Below are 24,065 nucleotides of genomic sequence, written 5' to 3'. Positions count from 1 at the left end.
TTCTACACTTGAGTGCGACTTCACCCATCGTTTACGGAACAAAGCTAAGTTAGAGAGGGATTTTACACACAGTTTACTGTAGAACACTATATTTGAGTGGGAGTTTACGAACAGTTTACTGAATAAAGCTAAGTTATATAGGAACTTTTCCCACAATTTACTACAGCACACTATATTTGAGTGTTATTTTACCAACAGTGCTGTAGCACGCAATACTCGAGCAGCAGTTTTTCCGTAAGTAATGATAGAACATACCAACTGAGTGAGGCTTTACTCGCTTTATGTAAAAGTATTATTAGTTTATCTAAAATTATTACAGCAACAATTTTTTCTACACCAAGAATGTAAGTGATATACATGAAAATCAAGTGTTTATTAATGACAATTAGAAAACAGCAGAACTTTTAGACTTTTAAAAATATTATAGTGGTAGTTCGGTATTGTATTGTTTGATTTTATAGCTGTTTCACGTTCTTTCTTTTTAATATTGGTCATGAGTGGTCTGATAGTTAGCGTGTACATCTGTGCTTCAGAAGATCTGAGGATTGGGCTTCATGCTCGGAAGTTTCGTTTGCTTTTATAAAATAAAATTGGCAATCAGCCCCGTTATTCGTTTCAGAATTACTGTAGTAGCGATTACTATTTAATGGTTCATTTTCTCTGATTCAGTAATTCTCAATGAAAGACAGATTAAGCTGACTTGATTGCTTATCACGTGCGTATAAGCTTAATGCTAACTCTTAGAACGTTTTAATGAACCATGAATGATACGTGTATACGACGTTAAAATTACCACCAGTTTGGTAGATCATCTGAAGAGACAGTCGCTATGTATTACAAATCAACAAATGAGATAATGTAGTTTCTTCTAAGATCTATTGTTTGTTTAACAAGATGTCATTGACAAAGAATGATAAATTAAAACTTGGTAATTTTGTTCTTGTTGATGCTTAATTGATCATACAACTGAGCAGCTTGACAAGAATGAACTCTATGACGTAGAATTTGCTCTTTTAAATCCGAAGTAAAATAAGTTCACCAGAAAGAATGGGATCAAAAATTACATTGGAAAAATGAGAGTTGTTTCTAGTTTCTAAAACTGAACTGAGGTGTTAGTTGTGGGAACTTTGCTTGATTTCCACAAAACAAATAAACAAAAAAATAAACACTAGCCTTATGTCTTCAGACTACGTAAACACTTTTGCACTTCTGTAGATATACCGGTTAACACCATATTGTTGCTTATTGTTTTAACAGTGCTTCCACAGGCCAGACATACAAGGTTTGGGCTCTATCATACGGCAGTCCTTAATATATAACATCATTTTGGAATGACCAAAAACCTTATTTTTAAAATTTTTAAGTTGAACTAAAATTTCACAAAAATATTATACGAAATCATTTGCAAATTTAATGATGTTATCACAAGTTTTTGGTTGCCATAGTGCACAGTAGTAAACTTAGTCTGAGAAGACGTACGTGGTGTTGTGTTGTTGACTCACCCTCCAGACTAATATCAAACATAATTTATTCTGTTCTTGGGTATTTGTCTGTTCACTTTCTTATTCTTTCTTTTTAGAGTAGATATGAATTATTTGACCTTTATGTCAGTGGGATAATTCTCATCACCTGGAGGGACAGCAGTAGGTCTTCGGACTCCAAACACTAAAATCAAGCGCTCGATTCCCCTCGGTAAACACAAAGATAGCTCATTGTAATTTCCTATAACAAAACAAACACTCATGACCTTTGTCAATCGTTCTCTATCGCTTACAGTGCAGCTCGCTTAAAGTAAACCTGGACATATTATACTCTTGGTTCTAGCTAAAACTCCGAGTTCAGTCAACGAAAGTGCCATCTAACAGTTTCAAAATCGTGTTCTCCAATCTTCAATCTCCTTTTTCACTTCTTTTAATATCATCAACTAACATAGTAGTGCAAGTATAACTTTTCTCTGAATACATTTCTGTGACAGAACTTGTTGTATATCGTTGGCAGATGACAAAAGTTTCGTATTATCAGATCTCTTTTTTTTTTTTTTTACAAATATCGTTTCCGATCAAGTTCATAAGACTATCTGGATGTCCTGACAGTAACACGGCGCATAGAATCCTTTATATGGAAATGCAGGAAGAAATCAATCAATTGTTCTTGTCAAGAGCACTGAAACCTGCTGCCTTCCATAGAGTTTCTTCGTTTGGAAAGTTTGATGTTGCTGTGAATTTGATACTAAATAACTCACGAATTGAACAGACAACGTTCTCGCGCCCTGTCGGAGTACTACAACGTCTTTAATTCCGAGCTTTCACACTTGAATTCTTGGATAATCTGAGTCGATTATTCGATGTCACAGACATGTCCATAGGATCCTCAGAAGTGTCACTAGACATTTCATCTTCGACACTCTTCAATGATATAGAGTGATCACTTATTCTTTCTCTCTTTCTTCTTGCCTTTAATTTTATCTGCAGCTATTTTCCTCTTGATTTTCGTGCCATTTTAACTTTTGGATCTAATACGTTGCGATCACACTGACGTCAAATGTATTTCCCATAAGTATCACACACATACGCACTTTGAACTTACAAGTGATTTTCTTCTTTTCCTGTATTAACGTAGCTTTATCAATACAATATCAGTAAACGTACTCACTGAATGCCAATAGTATGTCAATATCTGTTTTGTGGCCTATGTGGATCCGATTTTCATAAAGAGTGCGACAATAATCTCCGATTTGTCCAATGAGGTTTGATAAAAGTGTTAATCAATAAACTAATGATTCTGAATGACTTGAACAATTAAGTTATGCAAAAATCATGGCTGTCTGTTCCGTTAAAGCACTGTTAAAAACAATATAAAATTACAGGTAACAAAGAATTAGTTGACTTTATAAGGCTGTTCATGCACACCAACTACTGAGAGAAAATTAAAATTCAAACCACCATTTATTTATTTAGGACGACAATTATTCATAACGAGCCATCCTGTCAGAAAATTTTAAATTTCTTAATTGGAACCTATCATGTGTTTTCATGGTTTTAAACTTAAATTATCGTCAGGTTACAACATTAAGAAATCAGGTAAACTTATCTTATCGATCCCCCTTATAATCTTCTAAGCTGCCCTTCTTAGCCTCTTTTTTTTAAAAGCTAACAAACATAAGTTTGAAAAAAACCTTAAGCTTAAATTATTTCCATAAGATAACCCTTACTTTCCTAAAATCGTCCTAGCAGTTATTTGTTGAACTATTTTCAATAATTTGATAGCCTAAATTATACAAGATGACCAAACTGGACACAGTATTGCAAGTAAGACCTAAATAGTGATTTGCATAAAACTATAAATATTTTTGTGTTTTTTAATTAATATAATATCACTAATTGATGTCGAGTTTGCTATTAACAACAGATCACTGCTTTGATAGTTTGAGTGATATATGTTCAATTATATCATGACCCATATGTTTAGTTATACTATTGGTTAGAATTCCATCACTGTTAAACATGTGACTCAAATTAATACCATTTAAGGTCACTTGAAAAATCATTCAGGAATACTTGGATATCCTTCACACAACACACCCTAAAAATACCCTAGAATTCAATGTCGTCAACAAACGTTTTTTGATGCGCTATTTATGCCCCTATCATTGGTGTGAAAAAGATTGGGAGGAATCCAAGGACTAATTTCTGGGGGCACACCACTATTAATAAAAGTTAAATTTGACTGAACTCTGTCAATAACAAAATACGCCATACAATCCAATTAACTTATCTTCCCCAACATGCACAGAATTTTTAGCTGATCTCCTGTGTGGTATTTATAAAAACTTTATGAAAACATAAGTACACGAAGTTCACGCCTTTTCTATTACGTGGGCAACATGTACATCCTCAAGTGAAAATATAATTAAGGCAAGAATTTCGTTAGGTGTATCCTCCTTGTCTCTCTGCTGTCATTATGTCATATTATGATAACACTCATATGACATGAAATTACAAACATATAAACAATTTCCTATTCGACATATCTAAACTACATCTTTCCAAAGAACAACTAATCTTTCCACATATTATAATGTCAATCATTCGATCACCGTCTGAGAAACTACACATTTATAAATCCAGATGCTGCCGATCCCTGTATCTTCCACGGTGGAAGACCTGTTTACCTGAAGAAAATAATTCTGTATTATTGTTTATCATTATGCTTATATTATAAATAATTTTTCAAATGTTATCTTAGAATTTATATTTAGAATTAACCTAGATCTTCTAATGTAGCAAAACCACGTAAGACAGTAGTGGATTTATGGTTGAAAATGTTGTTAACAGCGAGAGTCTTCAACTGATGAAGCAATGAATTCTAATTTTTCGTTCGCCAATAGCACAGCGATATGTCTGCGGGCTTACACCGCTAAAACACGGGTTTCGATTCCCGTGGTGGACAGAGCACAGATAGCCCATTGGGTAGCTTTCTTCTTAATTTCAAATTATCAGTTCTCATTTTACAAGTAAAAGCATAAGAAAATGTATTTATTTATTTATATTTCTCTTACTGGAATATATTAACATGATAGATTAATTTTGTATATGTATTATTTCCACTCTTTATATTATATAGAGCTCATATACTTGTTTATGTAAATATATATATGCGTGTAATAATATGTGTGCATAGATAAAATTACACTGTAACAACATCTTTGAGATAAGTTATTAAGTTTAATACCAAAACTATAAGACCAAAGACAACACCAGGCAGCGTTGAATTAAACCCACGACAAGGTAGCATAAATACTAAGTACTAATGAACGACATTATCTTCAATATATCGTTTACAGCGAAGTTACTCACAAAGCATGTGAATCTTAGAAAATTATAATCAAATTTTTTTCCAACTGTTTGTTAAATCATTTCCTGTAACTTGATAACTACATATATAGATAGATAAAAAGACACACACAAATTAATTTGTCCTAAGATGATAGGTCTACCGACAGATACACCACCAATTATCAAAAACGATGTATAATTTCTCAATATTGTTTTAAAAATGTCAGATACTAACATCTAGCTATCTACCTATCTTAAGGTGATGTTACATATCAAGATGTTTTGATTTAAAACTAGCCTAACTAAATAAGTTTATCGCGATTTTAGTTGATTTTTAATTAAAAACTGCTTATTGTTAATTTGAACACCACACTTATAAACACAGTTTTGTTTACATTAGTCTATAGTTTCCTTTTCTTAGTTCATGTATAAATAAACACCTGTACCCGATAATAAGTAACAAAGTAAAGAAAAAAAAAACATTCTTACAGCTTTACTTTTCTTCAGTGAAAACCACCTGAATTAGCCAAATAATTATTACATTTTTTCTAATCCTCTCGAATAAATGCCATCTGTTATGAAGTAAATAAATATTATAATGTATGAGTATGAGATTATCAGTGTCATTTGTTTTGTTTGTTTTTGAATTTTGCACAAAGCTACTCGAGGGCTATCTGTGCTAGCCGTCCCTAATTTAGTAGTGTAAGACTAGAGGGAAGGCAGCTAGTCATCAACACCCACTGCCAACTTTTGGGCTACTCTTTTTTCAACGAATAGTGGGATTGACCGTAATATTATAACGTCACCAGTGTCATTTGTTAATGGCACTAAACCAACAGGCACAGAAGGTTTAAATTCCTCCCTAACTACATCAATCTTTTTATATCTTTTCATCAATATCCAAATAAATAACATTTGGAAATCTGGTGAAACGGCACCCATAATTTTTTTACCACTGGGTGTTGCCTCCTTTTATTTTTTTTATTTTTCAAAGACCAACAAGCAGGCATAACATGACCAGACATTATTATAAAAATAATAGACAGGCTTTAGTGAATTTTGATAAAATTGCATCATGACTTTATGAAGATTTTGAATCTTAAGAGCTTAATTTTTTACCAAACCCTCTTTAAACACAATCAATTATCTTTTGCTTCAACCTGAAACAAAACACAAAAGTAAAGCATTTAAAATTAAATCAAATTTCTAAGTGAAAACTAAGTCAAATTTCTGAAAAATATCATATTTCTAAGATTAATCTATAATAGAAATTTAACCTGGAGCTCACATTTTCTCAAAACCAAAATTAAAATAAATTAGATAACCTTAAAAATGTTAGCGCTTATATTAGAGGAAGCAAAGCCAGCACAATAATGCTGATATAACTTATAGATCATATCAATTATTGAGAACAAAATCCCGGTCACGTGAAGCATGCCGAAATATCTCTATGAAAACCTACAATACACGCATCTAAATGTAATACAATCAACCTGCCGCCTTCCAGTTTATATACCGGGTAGAAACCTTCACAAAATAAGCAGATCGCAACGAGTGAAACACGCGTCGCAACTCTTGCCGCAAAATACCATTAAAACAACATAACCTACACGCAAAATCATAAAACTTACAGAAACACCAACTTTCTGGAACAAATGCATATCTCTACAAAACTATCAGATCAACTCATAAGAAATATCTGAAAAAATTTCATACAGAAAGTGTATTATTATTTCTGTCTGTCCAGAAGGCTTTAATAGCTAAAATGTGTAGTAGAACATGTATAAAAATGCTCAAACAAATAAAATAAACGAACCCGCCTTCACTTTTTCAGATTATTAATCCAATAAACCCTTTTGCAGATGGATGTGTCTGAGGAGGAAATTAGGCATATAATGCTTTTTGAGTTTAAAAAAAGGAAACACTGCAGCAAAAATCACACGAAATATTGAAGATGTTTATGGTGCGGAGTCTCCCAATGAAAGAGAATGTCGAAGGTGGCATCAGAAGTTCAGATCAGGTGATTACAGCTTAAGTGATGCCCCACGTTCAGGTCGTCCTGTTGAGTTTAATGTTGACTTGTGGCTGGCTTTACTTAATGAAGATTGTGCTGTAACAGTTAAAGAACTAGCAGAGAAGCTTAATTTAACCTATTTAACAGTTCATCGTCATCTGCAACAGCTAGAAAAGGTGTCAAAACTTGGAAAATTGGTCCCCCATGATTTGAAAGAAGCCAACATTAGAGCAAGAATGGACATTTGCACTTTTCTTCACTCTTGTGAACGTAACTTGGGCAGGTTAATGATTATAGATGACAAATGAATACATTCTAAAAATGTTAAGCGCCGCAGACGATGGATCAGTGCAGGTAAACTGGTTAAAGCATAGCCCATAATGGACCTTCACACTTGGAAAGTCTTGTTAAGCGTTTGGTGGGATATTGTTGGTGTGATTCACTTTTAGTTGTTGTCACTCAATGTAACAATTACATCAGACTTTTATTGTCAACAGTTAGCGCGCTTCAATGTTGCATTGAAAAAAAAGATGCCCGCTTTGATCAATCATAAAGATGTTGTGTTACACCAGGATAATGCACGTCACATACAGTAAGGATCACTTCTGCAAAGATTGAAGAACTAAACTAAAAAAAAAACTTCCACATCCACCTTATTCTCCAGACCATTCCCCTTCGGATTATCATGTATTCCAAAGTTTCCATAACTATTTTGATGATAAAAAGCTTGGAACACATGAAGATGTCAAAACTACTCTCTCTACATTCTTTTCCTCCAAACCTTAATAATTTTATAGAAGTGGCATTCAGAAGCTTGTGAATCGTTGGCAAGAAGTAATTAATAATAATGGAACATACATTAATGATTAAATAACATTAAAAGCATTTGAAATTCTTTCTCTTTTCCTGAACCTAACATCGGACATTACTTAAGGGAGGACCTGATATATAACCACAACAGACAATAAAGCACGAGCCAATCACGTTCTCTCCCTTTTCGTTTTTTCTATTCTTTGTTTTTGAATTTCACACAAAGCTACTCGAGGGCTATCTACGCTAGCCGTCCCTAATCTAGTAGTGTAAGACTAGAGGGAAGGCAGCTAGTCATCACCACTCACCACCAACTTTTGGGCTACTCTTTTACCAACAAATAGTGGGATTAACCGTCACATTATAACGTCCCCATGGGTGAAAGGGCAAGCATGTTTGACGCGACGGGGATGCAAATCCGCGACCCTCAGATTACGAGTCGGACGGGTTAACACGCTTTTCGTTTTTCACGTTATTGTTGAGGAACGGACAATAAGCGACATGTTAATGTATTTTATGAAAATGTCAATTTGTTCTGTGCAATATGTAAACAGTGTGATATATCATTTATTGTCAACTTTGTTTTTCTTACTCATTGCAGAAAATTTAAATATAATTAAATATCTGTATGTTTCTTGGAAATATAAGTAAACTAAGGTTCTGGGCTTGTGTTCTTTCTGGGATTGAGAGGAGACACACCCTGTGTGGTTTCTCAGTTAGTGATCTTCGATTTTGTGCGCATGTCTAACAATAGAAAAAAAAACAGAATATCTGGTCTTCTTGACGGCTTCTATACTCCAACTAAATACATTCAAAATCTCGAATACCATAAGCAATTTCCAAGAGTTTTAATTAATAGAGGAGTTTTAATGAACAAAAAGAAATTCCACTAATTTCTGACCACCTTTCATTTTTACTTGCTTAGGAATTTCAATTTTATTGCATTTGACCTTGAACTAAAAAGAGCTCAAAGCCAAATGTAATCTGGAAGTTCAGAAAATTGAATTTCTGTTCACTTCACATTTAAATTAATACTGATGGGATAAAAGGTTAAAAAACGGTTGTTATATTTTCTTAGAACATTAATACTGATAATAAAAATTCTAAGAATGGGTATAATTTTATTTGTTTTTCTTTGTTTTGAATTTTACACAAAGCTACACGAGAGCTATCTGCGCTAGCCATCCCTAAATTAGCAATATAATGCTACAAAGATGGCAGCTAGTTATCACCATCCACCGCCAGCTCTTAGGTTCCTCTTTTATTAGTGAATAGTGGATTGCCCGTCACATTATAACGCCTCGACGACTGGAAACACGAGCATGTTTGGTGTGACAGGGATTCGAATCAGCGGCTCTCAGACACCGCACCGTTAGGCATAACATATATTTTAATCTGGGACTAGTATAATTCTGGGTGGAGATCGTTAGATTAAAATACGTTTAATTTTGAAAACCCACTTTCACTGTTAGGACGCCGAATAATATATCCGGATTGTGTCTGAGCAGTGGAACTGAAACACAAATGGGCTAGTACTTCAATTCGTGTTATATTAGCGTTTTTCATTATATTCGAGGGAGATATGAAGGTGCTTCATGTTACGTAGGTGCAAGGTAAAGCTAGAAATTATTTGGTTAACGAGTTGCGTTTTACTGCATTTTTTATTAAAAAATAAATTAATTAATTGTTTTGTCTTTTATGGGTGGTATTTTTGTTTAGAATGTTAAAATAGATTAATGAAGAGTATATCGGTAACCTGTAACGTATTTTTAAGGCTAAATTTTTTGGTGACTGGAGTTTTTAATCAGTGGGTTTGATCACCTTCAGTTCAATTTAACTTGGCAATAGTTTTGGTTTTATATTTTAAAAGTCTCACAGAGGACTTGAAAGACAACCATGGAGGGTCAGAAACTTTCGCTTCTCTTCAGCCCTGCTCGCAGAACTAAGGTTAATTCTTGACAGTGTTATAACACTGTATAGGATTTGTAAGAAGTATTTGGAATGAAAAATAATATCAAAACATCAAAAAAGCAGTGTTGTAGAAGACAAACAGTCCAGGTTGGGTGAATATAGCCAAAAGAGTGTGTTGAGAATGGAGCTGCAGACAACCGTGTGTCTGTTAAAAAATAGAAACAAAAAACATTGCTATAGAAGCAAGGACGGAGACAGTCCTTTCAGACCCAGAGGGTTGGGGATCTGTAAATCTAACAGCGCAAAATTTCTTTGTGGGGGAAACTGGAATGCCTGAAATAAAGCACTTTCACCGCCTGGCGATGGGTAGTTTACCTATCATGGATCTGACTACCCTTGGGTTATTAAACATAAAAACCTTCCAAGGAAGACGCACAAACAAGATCAAACCAGGCAGACCGCTGCGAGAACAAATGAAGTGTAGCAACCATATAAAGTGCTACAAGAGAAACATAGCACAAAAATAAACAACTAAACGAATCATCTAGCGAAACAAGACCAAATGAAAACATGTTAGATGAAGACCTAGAACTATCGTCTTCTGAAAATAACAAACAAACAGACAAGAAGAGAGCAATGTCCCGATCATCTGTAGCGAGTATTGAAATAAAAGAGTTGATGAAGAAACAGTCACAGCAGGTAAAACGTAACCGGTGATTCACTTTTTAGATTTAGCCATTTTAGCAATTCAAAACTAATAGTAAAATTTAAATGTCAGCATCCTTTTTCATCAGCCTATAAGGGTTGACGGGCATAAAGATCCACGAGGTCTCAATTATTTCAATTGTTGTTAAGTTGTTTTTTTTTATAATTAAACAAATAAATTACTTGTCCTTAATATAACTTTATAGTAATACTAGTTTAATTATTCAAATGTTAGTATTTATGCTTGACAACCCCTTAGGGCTGGATAAGCATTAACATCCATACGACTTGGGCTATCCCTAAGGAAAGTAGATTTATCTAAAAAAATTCTTCATATCCATAGAGAAAGAAATCCGGTTAGTTTAATTAAATAATTAACTTTACACGGTCTTCATAACTAGTTACCAGTACCTGGGAGAGGAAGTAACCGCCGTCGAAAAAACGAGACGGACGAAACCTCCACGAAGGTAGCTTAAATGTGTAACTCCAGTAAGCAATTAAACATTTGTGGACCAACCATACGTATTATAGAAGTAAGTGGTAACGTTACTTTGGTTAAATGCGTGTAAAAATTTAGTATTTGCTAATTTTCAATTAACAAGTGAAACGAAGAAGGACACAGTTCTTTGACAAGGATGGGAAAATTGTAAATTTTTGTTTCATTTATTTCTCAGTATCCTGAACACCTACCAAGGAGCTAGGAAAAAAGACTTTAAGTGTATATTTGACGATACCTTTACTGATGATTACTGCTGATAAATAAAGTATTTATGTAACGTACAATTGCCTTGACTTTTCTTATACTGTATCCGTATCGTGTGTTATCAAATACCGATGATTTCAAGTATCAGTTCAATGGAGTCAACAAAAATCCTTTCTTGTATACAAAACTTAAATGTCCGACATTTTGTTTCTATTAGACACCTTTCTCAGAAAATGGAGTAAACATATCAATTGATGATTCAATGCGATACTGTTTGAAAACTGACTCTGATATTTATTTGGGTCACAAATTTTGCCAGTTCTACTTTTAAAACTAACAGTTTAACAATGAGAATAATGTACTTTGACATCAGAATATTTAGTAACCAAACTCTTAATCGTTTGAAAATCACTAGATTCTATTTCATGAAACTTTGGTAACATATGGATGACAGTTTAAGCAGGTTATTATATAAATATAAACATTTACTGGGATAAACATGAAATAAAAACACTTTAAAATAACATCTGTAAAAATATCTTTAAATTGGTTTAAAATGGAAACTTCTTTTAGACAAAATGATGATTAAACGTTTGGAACGCATGTTGAAATCGATTACGTTTACAGTCAAAAGAATGATCACTAGAAACATTTAATTTCTTAGATTACTCAAGAGACTGATAAACATCATTGATCTCTTTTTCTTCATAACACTGTTAAAGTTATCCACATTCTAACGTACGTTTTATTTAAAAACAAAATTAGTCCTTAATAAGTAAGCGTAGTTTCAAAGATTAACTAAAAGGATTTATTTAGTTCAATGTCGAATATCAGTGTTAGATACGGTTTGTGTAAAAAAGCGTTTTACATAATGAAAGAGAGCATTTAATGACCTTCAAGAATGCGTGCTATCATTATTTGCACACGGAACCCTGTATAGGTTAATTCACTTTAAAAGATTGATAAACAAGATGCATGTAGTATTCAATGTTACATATGGTTATTAAAAATTGCACTACAATACCCTTAGGGTTGAAAGGGCGAGCAATGTTGGGGAGGAGGAGATTTAAACACGTGACCAACTGGTTACGAGTAGAGCACACTAACCACAAGCAAGTGCTACTGTTAAAAGGATTTACAATCTATGTACGCTTCTGTTATTCATTGGAATGCTTTTAAATGTATGTTACTGGGGGTAAAATAAGACCTTTTCAAACTTATAATTTTTAACATTTTGTATAAAATCATATACATATATTTGTATCATAATAATTAGGCAAAATGCGACATCAAGTGTATGTTATAAGAGCGCGTATGTAAAAAAACAACAACAAAAAAAAATACTAAGTCATTCAAGAGAATGAGCGCTTCTTTAGTTATATTTTGTATCATATCATCTCTGATTTGTATATCATCTCATCTCACATACCGAATGGCAGAGCAAAAGTTTCTAGAACTTATTATAAGATAAAAATTGTTCTGCTCTTTAAATAATGATATAGTCATTCTACAACTTCACTTTTACTTAAAAGTATGATTTAAGCACAACGCTGGAGTTTTTTGTAAGATAAGATTGAGAAACTAAAGGACGAATATTAGACACAGTTTTTTGTTATTAACTTATGTGCAGAATACTTTCTGTTTTGAATTTCGCGCAAAACTACTCAAGGGCTATCTGCGCTAGCTGTCCCTAATTTAGCAGTGTAAGACCAGAGAGAAGTCTGCTAGTCATCACCACCCACCGCGAACTTTTGGCCCACTTTTTTACCAGCGACTAATGAGATTGACCGTTAATTATAATGCCTCACGGTTGAAAGGGCAATCATATTTGGTACGACAGAGATTCGAATCCGCAACTCTTAGATTATGAATCGAACACCTTAACTCACTTAGCTATGCCAGACCTCGTAGAATACACATAATATTTAATTCAACTATAATTTTAAAGAAGTAAATTGTAAAATACAATATTCTTTCCAACGTCAACCACGACATGATGTTGAAATGGATTTGTCATAAAAAGTATGTAGTTCAGAATGAAAATTCTTCGTTAATTTAAATAAAAACATAAAAAACGTGTTATATACAAACGAAAGTATAACCTCAGATGGTAACTGTTATTTACGTTAGAAGATGGCACAATTAAGCTGCTAAATACTTATGTGGTCACTTGACTGTTGCTATTGAAACTTGAGAGCTTGCATTTTACGTTTACCTAATATCTTTATAAATATTACTCCAAACGTCTTTTTTTTCAGTTTTTTTTTATTGTATTATGAATTAAAACGAGTACAGCGGTATGTCTGAGTAGTCCAACCGCCAGAAACCGTAATTCGGTATCCGTTATGGGCCAAACACATTTTGCTCCTTGTGTAGCTTTGTGCTTAATTACAAATAAACATAATCAGAAAATCCACAGTACCACAATATGTATATATTACTTCTTTATATATAAAATTCTTTGTTGCATAAATATTCGATATAGGTAGAAATTATTAGTATTTATTTTACACTTTATAAACATTTTTAAGTTTTTATCTGGAGCGGCATAAAATGCTGATATTTGTATTTCATGGATATTCAGCTTTCTTTCATAGTTACATAGGAATTTCACTTAGTCTTATAGAAAAAGAATTTATATTTTTAATAGAATAAAAAATAGGTTGTGTCTATCTATAAATACTATAGTGGAATTGAGGACTCACAATGCTAAATTAATAAAAATATTGGGTAATCTATAATATTTCCACATGTGTTTTTAAGGAATAGTTTATATAATTATTTAAGATGTTTCAACGTTGAGAGGTAAAAAATGTACCTTGCATATCCAGGCTGTTATTCAAAAGTAACAACAAAAGCTAGTTATAGCTTAAGAAAATATATAACATTATATTTCCTGAGCAGAAATACCAGTTCTTTTGATAATAAGCTATATACGAAGTTATCATTTTGCTTTCTGTATAAAAATGTCTCTTTACATTCGTTCGTTTAATAATTTATATAAATTACTTGATATTATCGAAAGTATCGCTACACTCTGGTTATTAGGTTGATATGTTCTAGATGACTGTCAGTATGTGTATTCTGAACCTATGATCTAAGCTACATAAAAACTACATTCAAAAGAAACGTGTCATTGCCACAACACTAAGAGGAAAGAAACGTTAAATTTTAAACCCATACAAAGTGGATCCTTAGAATGCACATCTGAGTATTATTTATTTATCCGCGTGCGCGCGCATGCGTATCTTTAAAATACTATAAATAACAAAATCCCAAGTTGAAAAGAAGTGATTCCTTACATTAAAAGAATATTTAACTTTAAAACACGATTTTCCTGATGTACATGGGAAAATACAATATTCTTGTGTACGTCCAACATTACGTATTGTTGAAAGCGATTTTGTTATGAAAAGCATATAGTTCTCCATCAGTTTAAATGAAAACGTAAAAATCTGTTATATACAAGCAAAATTATAGCCTGAGATATTAATAAGTCAGTGCTTTGTGATTTTTTATATGAAAAACACTGTTAATAATAGAGTAACATTGCTGCTTCTTTGATGTATTTAAGAGAAATTTCAGTCTTAAGCATAACATATACTGAAATATTTTGAACAAAACTTACAGATACACTGACGACTATTTTTAAAAAATCGTAGTTCATAAAATACTTACATGTATGTTCTAGCTTAGTCGTTTGTGATAAATTACTTTTCATGTTTTCAGTAACGTGTTTATGACTTGATGAGACCATGGGAAGAAACATTGAAAAATAAAATAATTTTCACCATATACTGGTTGTCTATTTGTATTAAACTTCTTCATGTATTACAATCACATATCATATACACACCGTCCTATGAAGGTGTTGAAAGTAAAGGTTTCAAAAGAGTATATCTCACCGTATTAATAGCTTTGTATAAAATCCTGGTTTGTCAAACTATTATAGATTCTGAACTAAAAGATACCATACATTATTAATTTAGTGACGATTTGTTTGTTTGTTTTGGAATTTCGCACAAAGCTACTCGAGGGCTATCTGTGCTAGCCGTCCCTAAGTTAGCAGTGTAAGACTAGAGGGAAGGCAGCTAGTCATCACCACCCACCGCCAACTCTTGGGCTACTCTTTTACCAACGAATAGTGGGATTGACCGTCACATTATACACCTCTACGGCTGGGAGGGCGAGCATGTTTAGCGCGACGCGGACTCGAAAATTTAGTGACGATCAAACATTTTTTTTTAATATTTTTTTCGAAGGAAATTACTTTTGTTCTACGATATCGTCGAAAAGAAAATATAATACTCGATCAGTATAAGCTAAAATATTTATGTAAATGTTTTGTATTTTTTAGGCAAATATTTCGAACATCCTTTATATGAATTATTATATCTAACATAACAGCTACACAACGCATTTTGATAATTTGTAAACCATAAGTTAGTAGAACTTTGATCTTTAGGAGCGAAGTCTAGAAATTGATATTATTTTTATTTGGTTTGGGAATTTTAAAGGAAATTCATCATTTTGGTATATTTATAAATAATATTTTTAATGTTTTATTTTAGATATGTTATTACTAGAGAGCTAATGACACAATATTTAGAAATTTCATGAAACTTTGTTTTGTTTTGTTATTTTGCACAAAACTAAACGAAGGGCTATCTGTGCTCTGCCCATCATGGGTAACAAAACATGGTTTCTAACGGTAGAAGTTCCCAGACAATACCATTGTACAACTGGGAGGCATTCATGAACATTATGCACCTAGCTGTTTCCACTCTATGATATAAACAACAAAATTAGTAAAGAAATTAATTCATGAGAAATAAATGAGTTATCAGGGAGTTATTTAATTCAGTGTCAGTTAGGACTAACAAAGTTATAATTCATTTCTGCGATTCACTTAGTTAATTAACTTTTTCATTATTCCACCAGTTAGTCAGAAATTCTACATGTAAGTTAATTTGTGAGGGATATTTACCATTGCTAAGTTACATGAATGTAGTATGTCACAAATCAAGCTTTTTAAATTATAAATTGTGAACCTTATACATAATAAATTCACCATTGATATCTATTTATACAGATTACAATGAATGAAATCCTTTATTAATGAAGATTGAAAAAATAAAATACTAGAAGAGTTATATTATATGCGATTAGTTGAAAGGTCTTTTATTCACACAATAATTATTTGTTTGCAAAGGAATTTCAGAATATGCAAAACTGGTGAAATTAACTTATTCATTGAATCATTTAGCAAGACATTCTATTTAATATACTAACAGATTAATATGAATCCAAATCTATCATTACATTTACCACATATAACAAAGTTATATTGTTTTCATGTAATTCCACCATTTATTGTCAGTGCGACAGAAAAAAATCGTTTTTATAAGTATTCTTATAGGTGTTTGCATATACTAAAATATATCTCGTGTCATCTCTTCTCAGTTACATGAAACTTTCAATTCAATTCTTACTTAGTTTTCTTCACCTCTGATATATTATTATTTCAGTACAATTTGACTTCATATAGGTTGTATAAGTACATGTCATAAAAAGAAAAATCATTAAATAAAGTTACAGGTCAGATTATTGGACAATTTTATTGTTTTTTTTTCAATTATTGTAATGAGTAATCGTGAAAAATGATAAAGGTAACTTAAACTGTAGATGTACTTGTCCTCATTGTTGATAGTCAAAAATACATTCTTCTGGTGTATCTTCAGCTTCTTTGATAAGCTTTAATCAAGTGCAGTTCTTATCTATTCACTGTTTTCTAAACTAAATCATTCAATTATTCAGTCTTTACTTTTCTAATATTTCTCATCACATAGCGTATTGCTTATATTTCTAAAAATCGTTTTTAAAACCAACGTTTATAAATGCCCTTATTGTATAACTCTTTATAATATAAAAGAAATATAACTATTAAGTTACTTTTAATAATAACAACTCTTTGGAAACACCAGGTGTTTTTCTTCAGCTTTTAATGTTTTAGTAGTAGTAATATAAATAATATTCTTCAAGGAAATTTTGACATTTTGTCTTTTATTGATGAATGAAGTTTATCTCAAAGAGAATTTCCTGATCGTTAAATACTGAATTACAAGATATAGGTCATTTCTAGACCAAAAACATATCGTTTCGTGTTTTACCTCTTCTACACCTAAAACAAAAAGATTTCCGGTTTCAAATATGTGCTGTTCATCAACAAAAATTGGATTATTATACTTAATATTAAAGTACATTAAACTTGTTGTTGACAACAATGTTTTCTTTAAAATGTTTTGGTAAAAGTGATTATATTGTTGTTTTGGAATAAATAATGAAAATTAAACGTAGACGGAATATATTTCTTAAGACAAATCATATTTTACTGTTTGCTTCTTGTGAAATGTTTGTATAATTATGGCTACAATACATGGATGTAAATTAATCGGTTATCGAATAATGGAGAACATTACTTAGTAATGAAACTATCAGAAAGAGAAATTAAGTAAGAAACTGAAATAAAACCACTTATCTCTAGTATTTACTATTGTTTTTCCATTTGTATAAACAAACGATATTATAAAGTTTACATTAATTCTTCAACTTATGACATTTAAAAATTAATACTCTAAACAACAAACTAAAATTGCAACAATAATAGTGAATTTTAAAGAGGTACAGAACTTTTATATCTGTTAAACATGTCAAGATATATCGTGTAATATATCTGAAGATATATTTAAGTAATAAACTAAAAAGAATGACGGGTTATAAAATAGTTGTTAAATATAGTACAAGAAATTTTATTGGATTAATATAGTCTCACAAAAGTTACCAAATAAGTAAATAGCGGTTATAGAACATCACTTTCACCAAATATTCGAATATGTTAAGCTAAATTCAATTCAAGATATCAGGTTTCAATTTCGTTAAGTAGGTTGTGTGGTCAGGGATTTATTCACAGATTACTTAATGCCCTTACAGAATATGGTATAGTTCCTATATCAAACTTATGAAACTGAACATCGCTACTTCAGTAAAAATGTAATTGAGAAATATTGTAAATTGATGTAATTTTCTGGTATGGAATTTAATCTTTTGGTATTCATGTTAATTTGCTAGCATTTTAAAGCAGTTGTCGTTTAAATAATTCACATTAATAAGTTATTTACATCAATTCTATATATTTCACACATCATTTACTGAGAAATTATCCTTAGTGAAATGTTAAGAAACATACTTCTGATATTCAACAGCTTCGTAACGATTGAGTTCTTTGTCTCTATCGAAACTACTTGATGTTAATGGTTATGAAGGTTGAGTTTCAGGGAAAAGTATAGTAACAAGTATCCCTATGACAAGAGAAAAATATATATTTTAGAATGACATTTGGAAACATTTATCTTTACACAATCATATAATGGATGTTAATTAACACAACAATTTTATAATTTATGTGATATGAATAATGTATTTTAAACAGTATCTATCAATCTCACAGTCAATGTATGTTGATACACATATATGAATCCCTTAAGTAACAAACTAATTTTGATAATTGTAATTTTTGTAAGAAGACTGAATTAGGCTCAATGTAATTTTAAATACAATTTTGGCTTCTTTGTTCCTTTAGGTATTTTCAAAATGAAGTGTTTATAACAATATTCCAACGTACTTATTACAGACGACGTATTTGAATTAGCATCTGATGTCATTAATCAAGATTGGATGCAAATAACATAAAGGTTTTTATTGCTCTTGAATGTTTCAGATTTCGACAGTTTTAAACATTATAAAAATAACTTAGATCTGTGATTGATGACTCAGACATTTATTCAGTTTTATTTGTTTTCATGATAACAGCCTTGATTAAAACGTCATTTTTCTCTTTACCATTAGAGGTATTATGAATTTTTTACAAGAATATATTGAACCATGAAGTAAATAACGTTACCTTACCAGAAGAGTACGAAATAATGTGTCGTTTCATTTTCACAGTTATCTAATTCAATGACTTACATAAAATATGTAACAGAGAAACAAATCATAAAATGTAAAAGAAACTCGAGATGTTGAAATGTAGTAAATAAGAAAACTTCTTATCACAGGTAATTCTCGATTTACACGAATTCGTTTTACGCACTTTTGGATTACCGCGATCGATGGAATAACACCATTTCTCTATTTACGCTCTTGCGAATTCTGATTATGCGTTTTTTGAACGATTTGTGTGTTGCAACAGTGCATATAAAAGCATTTACTCACCGTGTACTTAATGGTTTAGTTGATGCAGACGGTTTATTACAATAACATCCGTGATAACACAATGCACAATAGATGAACTGACGTTACAATGTAAATAACATTACCGTCACCTGGTGCGTTTGGTCATAAAACGAAGTCATTAAAATCAACTTATCATGCTTTGCACTGGACTTAAGGTTGGCTGTAGAAATGTTATGTCAAAAACGTGAGCATAGGCGGCACTCCTACAGTATATTAAGGCTCTGACTTTTGGCATTCCCACTGGGTTTGCACGCAACGTTTATACTCTAGGGAAGATGCAGTAAAACCTGTCTAAGGCGGAATCGCAAGGGACCAAGTAAAATTTACGACTTAGCATGTTATCCGGCTTAGACAATGAACATGCATTTTCTTAATTATGGCCCCCCAGTAGCTCAGCGAAATGTCTACGGACTCACAACGCTAAAAACCGGGTTTCGACACCCGTGGTGGGCAGCGCAGAAATAGCCAATTGTGTAGCTTTGTGCTTAAATCAAAACAACAACAACCTCAATTATATATAATTTGTGAGCGGAACGTTATACTTTCTTGATTCAAGGGAAGTGAGACGTTTTTAAATGAAGTTATTATACTGTTTATGCTATATCTATTATAATAGAAACAAAAATAGACATTCAAACTGTACATAAGTACACAAAATCTTAATCTAATTTTTTTGAAGAAAGTGTCCAGTTTCACTTGTTTTGTTTTTTTAATGGGTTTTCTCATGTGATTAATATACAACACCAATTCTACGGCCTTTTCATGAAGTTCATTTCCCCCTTCATTTTTGCATACAATTTGATAACGTTAATATAACTTAACACATGCGATGAAGTTGGAATTCCTATTTCCTCACTATCTTTTCCATTTTGATCATCTTTTGAATCTCTCATACTGTCACCATCTTACGATTCTAGTATAGATTTTAAATCACTTTCATCAGCTTCTGTTTAAACACTCTTGTTGACATTTACAAAACTTTCCGCTTTCACAGAATCATCTGCATCCATCTTCTCAATCAGAGTTTGGATTTCACTAGAATCGTCATAACAAACAACTTTTTTTAAAAAGTATGGTATTTATTAGTTTTTTAATGAGGGTATTAAGTATATTTTTCCTAAATTTTAAAATTATGGGAGATAGGAATTTATTTACTTAAAGAGTAGAATTTTGCACTTAAAAGACAAATATATTTCTACAAATCACGAATCTAATTTAACTGCAAAAAAATTGACGACAGAAAAAGAACAGAATATATTTAACCAATACTTACTCTAACAAAATGTCCGAAATTTTATTAATATTTAAAGAAATTATTAACTAAACAAGAATTTATTAATTTAATAAGAAATTAATATTGATAATGAAAAACATTTTTTTCGCCTCACTCAGGTTTTAATCCTACTTGTTGACAGATGAGGTAGGTGAAAGATAGTTTTCCTTCCTCATTTTGCAGGTTTTGCCATATAGAGAGGCTATTGTAAGAGAAATTTTAAGATAATGTTGCAAAATTTTGATATTTACGGCTTGTATAAATTTTTGCCCTATGTAGCTTTCGGCTTAGAAAGGTATCACTGAAGTTTGATTCACACGAACAGTTCCGAGAATGTAACTATCGCGTAAATCGAGAACTACTTGTACTTGAATAACAACATTTGATTCTGTCCTGTCTTACCTATAAATGAAATAGTTGCTGTCATACAAAATGTGGCAAACCATCCTAAAGAAGCAATATGATTGATAACCAAAGGCCAGAGAAAGGAACAAGCTGTCTGGAATAACATGTTATGAATTATTAGATAAAACTCTAGCTGGCTATGTATTGTACCAAAGTATTAATTCTAGTTCTGATATTTCCAAATATAAAATACGTATATAGAGAATTTCTTTAATGTAAGTAAGCTCTCACTAAGAAAGTGGACCTTTAAACAAACTTATCTATAACAAGGGATCATTGTTTCAGGGAAACATTGACTTTAATATTTTTTAAGTTAAAATGGGGTAATATAAAGATTAATATTATGGTGTTTTTCGTAACATATTGGTAATCCTTGCTCTACACTTACTGATGTAAAAAGTACCATTCCATAAATTTCAGCGTTGTGCTTTGTTCCGAAAACTTCAGCGATAGCAGTCGGAATACAGACAAAAGGAAGAGGAAAGGTAGCAAAGAGCCCACAAATCCAGATCATGTACATCACTTCTCCTCCATAAGGTGTCACCACCAAAGTAAAAAGCAATACTGTCTTTATTCCCAGCAAGAGAAGGCACGTTAACTAAAATTTTAGACACATAATATATGATAACTCATTGTAAAAAAAACAGCAATGTTCATGAAACAACAAATAGATAAACATTGAAGGATTTTATAATATCTACTCCAAACAAATATTTTAGTTTACGCGTGTCTGTGTGTTTTCTTATAGCAAAGCCACATCGGTCTATTTTCTGAGCCCACCAAGGGGAATCGAACTCCTTATTTTACCGTTGTAAATCTGGAGACTTACTGCTCTACTAGCTGCGGATTTGTTTATCCAAATCGTATTCTGTTAAGTTTTTGTTTTAACTTTGTATTATTTTATTTCAGTGGGGAAAGTAAATATGTAATCTGAAATTGTTTGGATATTCATTCTCTGTGCGTTACATTGTAACAATTACACAAAAGAGTGAATTTCCAAAATTTATTTTAAATATTTTAAATGTTTACACATCTCTGAGTACTATTACAGAGATCTACTTTCGCTTTAAGTGCAAAACAAAACCTAGAACATGTTGTTACCGTACTAGAATTTGAGACCTGAAATGCATTTCATCATTCTAGGTCCTTTAGTTAATATCTAAGTCACAGAGATTATACATTTGATGTAATAAATATTACTTTAGTAATTATTAATAACAGCACAACTCACGGTGCTTTACATATTCTTACCTTGTATGATAATTTGTCATGAATTAAGCCCACAATCACTCGGCTGAGGGCATGAACTGCTCCAGCTACAGAACCAATGGTAGATAGGAACGTGTCGTCTAGTATAAACGTCTGTCCATATGTCTGTAAAACAGAAAGAAAGCTTTTGTGAAAATAAAAGAACTATTTTTTACCACTACGGAGAAAGTGTTACGATACAGTCTTGGTGTTGGTACTTAGTTTTAAACTACAACTTCTTATTTTATTGTTAGTTTTGAACATACCAATCAAAGTTTCCCTACATATATTATTGATTTGATCCATTATTCTGTATAGTTTGTGATGAGAATAATATTTATTATTTTTTATCGAAGTCGTAGTTTTTGGAGTTTAAACGTTCAAGATCTCAAAAATAGAAACTAATATAAATCTTCTAAACTTACCTTATAAAAAACATTCACAAACATGAATGGATAATCTGAGCAGATATAAACTATCGATAAAAGGTAAAATTCTTTCATTTTCAGAGCGTCCTTTGGCGACACATGAACTTTAACTTCACCATTATTGTATGGTTCTTCGTCAACAACGTTCACGTTGGCTGAATTTTCACATAATTTTTCTTTATTTATTACTGTTTCACAATCGACATTTATTCGAATTGGTCCATCAAGTTCATTACTACACGATTGTCTCGACGTTTCGTACACATTAGTTAGTTCACTGGATATTGTTTCTTCCTGTGTTAAAAATATGAACACAGATGTTTTTTATGTATAGAAACATGAAATGTAATATAATGGAAAGTAGATATATCAGCTTATCAGATTTCTTTTATAGCCTGACAAAGAAGCTATTTTAAGCAATACATCAGAACTCTATTAAGCTCAGGTTTAACCTATTTAGATGAAAATGATGAAATTTCATCAGTGTTTCTATTTATTAATGACTCTTAGTAATTAAGTGTGTATCTTAAAATGTCGATATTTCTACTAAACAATAAAGTAACACTATACTTGTTAATAAAATTACTCAAAATACATGAGAAGAAAAAAAACAAGTTTCATTAATAAAACGTATCTGGAACATATAGAGTATCGGTTCTTATAACTATTTAAAAGTATTTTACGCTCATTCCAAAAGGTATTGAGAAGAGTTGTGAGTTGTTAGTAAATTAAATGAATTATATATTGTGTATTCATTAGTTACAAACACATTCGGTATTTATATAAACAAACACATCCAATGTATCACAGATGAAAAAGTGTAATATAAACGACAAATATACTTTTACTGCCACCTTTCGTATAAAGAACAGTTAAACATGTTCCAGATTATTCATGTTTATATGTTTATCAATGATCTAGTTTTGTAGCCATTATGTAACCGATATGTCTCACAGTAGAGGTGAAGACATCGAGTGTTAATACAGTAAAATCTGTTTGAGGCGGTATCGCACGGAACCGAGTGAACTTTCCGGCTTAAGCTGTTTTTCGACTTAATTATTTGGTTAAGTTTAAACCCAAATTTTACTATTTAAACTAAAATAATCTCTATTTCCTTCAAAGAAAAATGCCATTATAAAATAAGTTGGATATATTCAGATTATATGACGTTAATACACTTTGTAATATGAAGTTTCTTTAATAAACATAGTTTAATCAAATTGTTCTCACCTGATTTGACTCTCGTGGTAATTCTTGGTACATAAGCAGCCCAATCAGTAAAATAACACCATTAATAGTTGCCATTATCAGAAACAAAACAGGAACACTTTCTAAAATTTTGCTGTTTTTAAAAAACCTGAAAAATATTGAGTGTAAATTGTAAACTGTTTTATTAATTAAATTAATACTACATTGACAATGCTGAACAACATTAATTGTG

At 31.6% G+C, this 24,065-nt stretch overlaps 1 protein-coding gene across 1 annotated transcript; it reads right to left on the bottom strand.

Annotated features, from left to right (window-relative positions):
• Positions 1-17,754: 17,754 nt before the first annotated feature.
• LOC143258184 (apicoplast pyruvate carrier 1-like) lies at positions 17,755-23,972 on the bottom strand. The gene is made up of 6 exons (XM_076517187.1): positions 23,855-23,972; positions 22,622-22,918; positions 22,200-22,322; positions 21,337-21,546; positions 20,946-21,042; positions 17,755-18,336 (listed from the first exon to the last, which is right to left on the bottom strand). The coding sequence occupies exons 1-6, from the start codon at positions 23,927-23,929 to the stop codon at positions 18,293-18,295; spliced, it is 846 nt and encodes a 281-aa protein (XP_076373302.1). The 5' UTR covers positions 23,930-23,972; the 3' UTR covers positions 17,755-18,292.
• Between the last annotated feature and the right edge of the window lie 93 nt (positions 23,973-24,065).

Source organism: Tachypleus tridentatus, chromosome 7, assembly GCF_004210375.1.
Source record: "Tachypleus tridentatus isolate NWPU-2018 chromosome 7, ASM421037v1, whole genome shotgun sequence".
Taxonomy (NCBI): Eukaryota; Metazoa; Arthropoda; class Merostomata; order Xiphosura; family Limulidae; genus Tachypleus; species Tachypleus tridentatus.
This window is presented reverse-complemented; position numbering and strand designations above follow the sequence as displayed.

Bases quoted from the DNA above. Each gene is read 5' to 3' on its own strand.
- LOC143258184 (XM_076517187.1), bottom strand. From the start codon at position 23,929: ATGGCAACTATTAATGGTGTTATTTTACTGATTGGGCTGCTTATGTAC. The intron at 22,323-22,621 runs GTAAGTTTAGAA...TCTGTTTTACAG, and splicing joins TTGTGAATGTTTTTTATAAG to ACATATGGACAGACGTTTAT. The intron at 21,547-22,199 runs GTAAGAATATGT...CTAAAATTTTAG, and splicing joins ATGACAAATTATCATACAAG to TTAACGTGCCTTCTCTTGCT.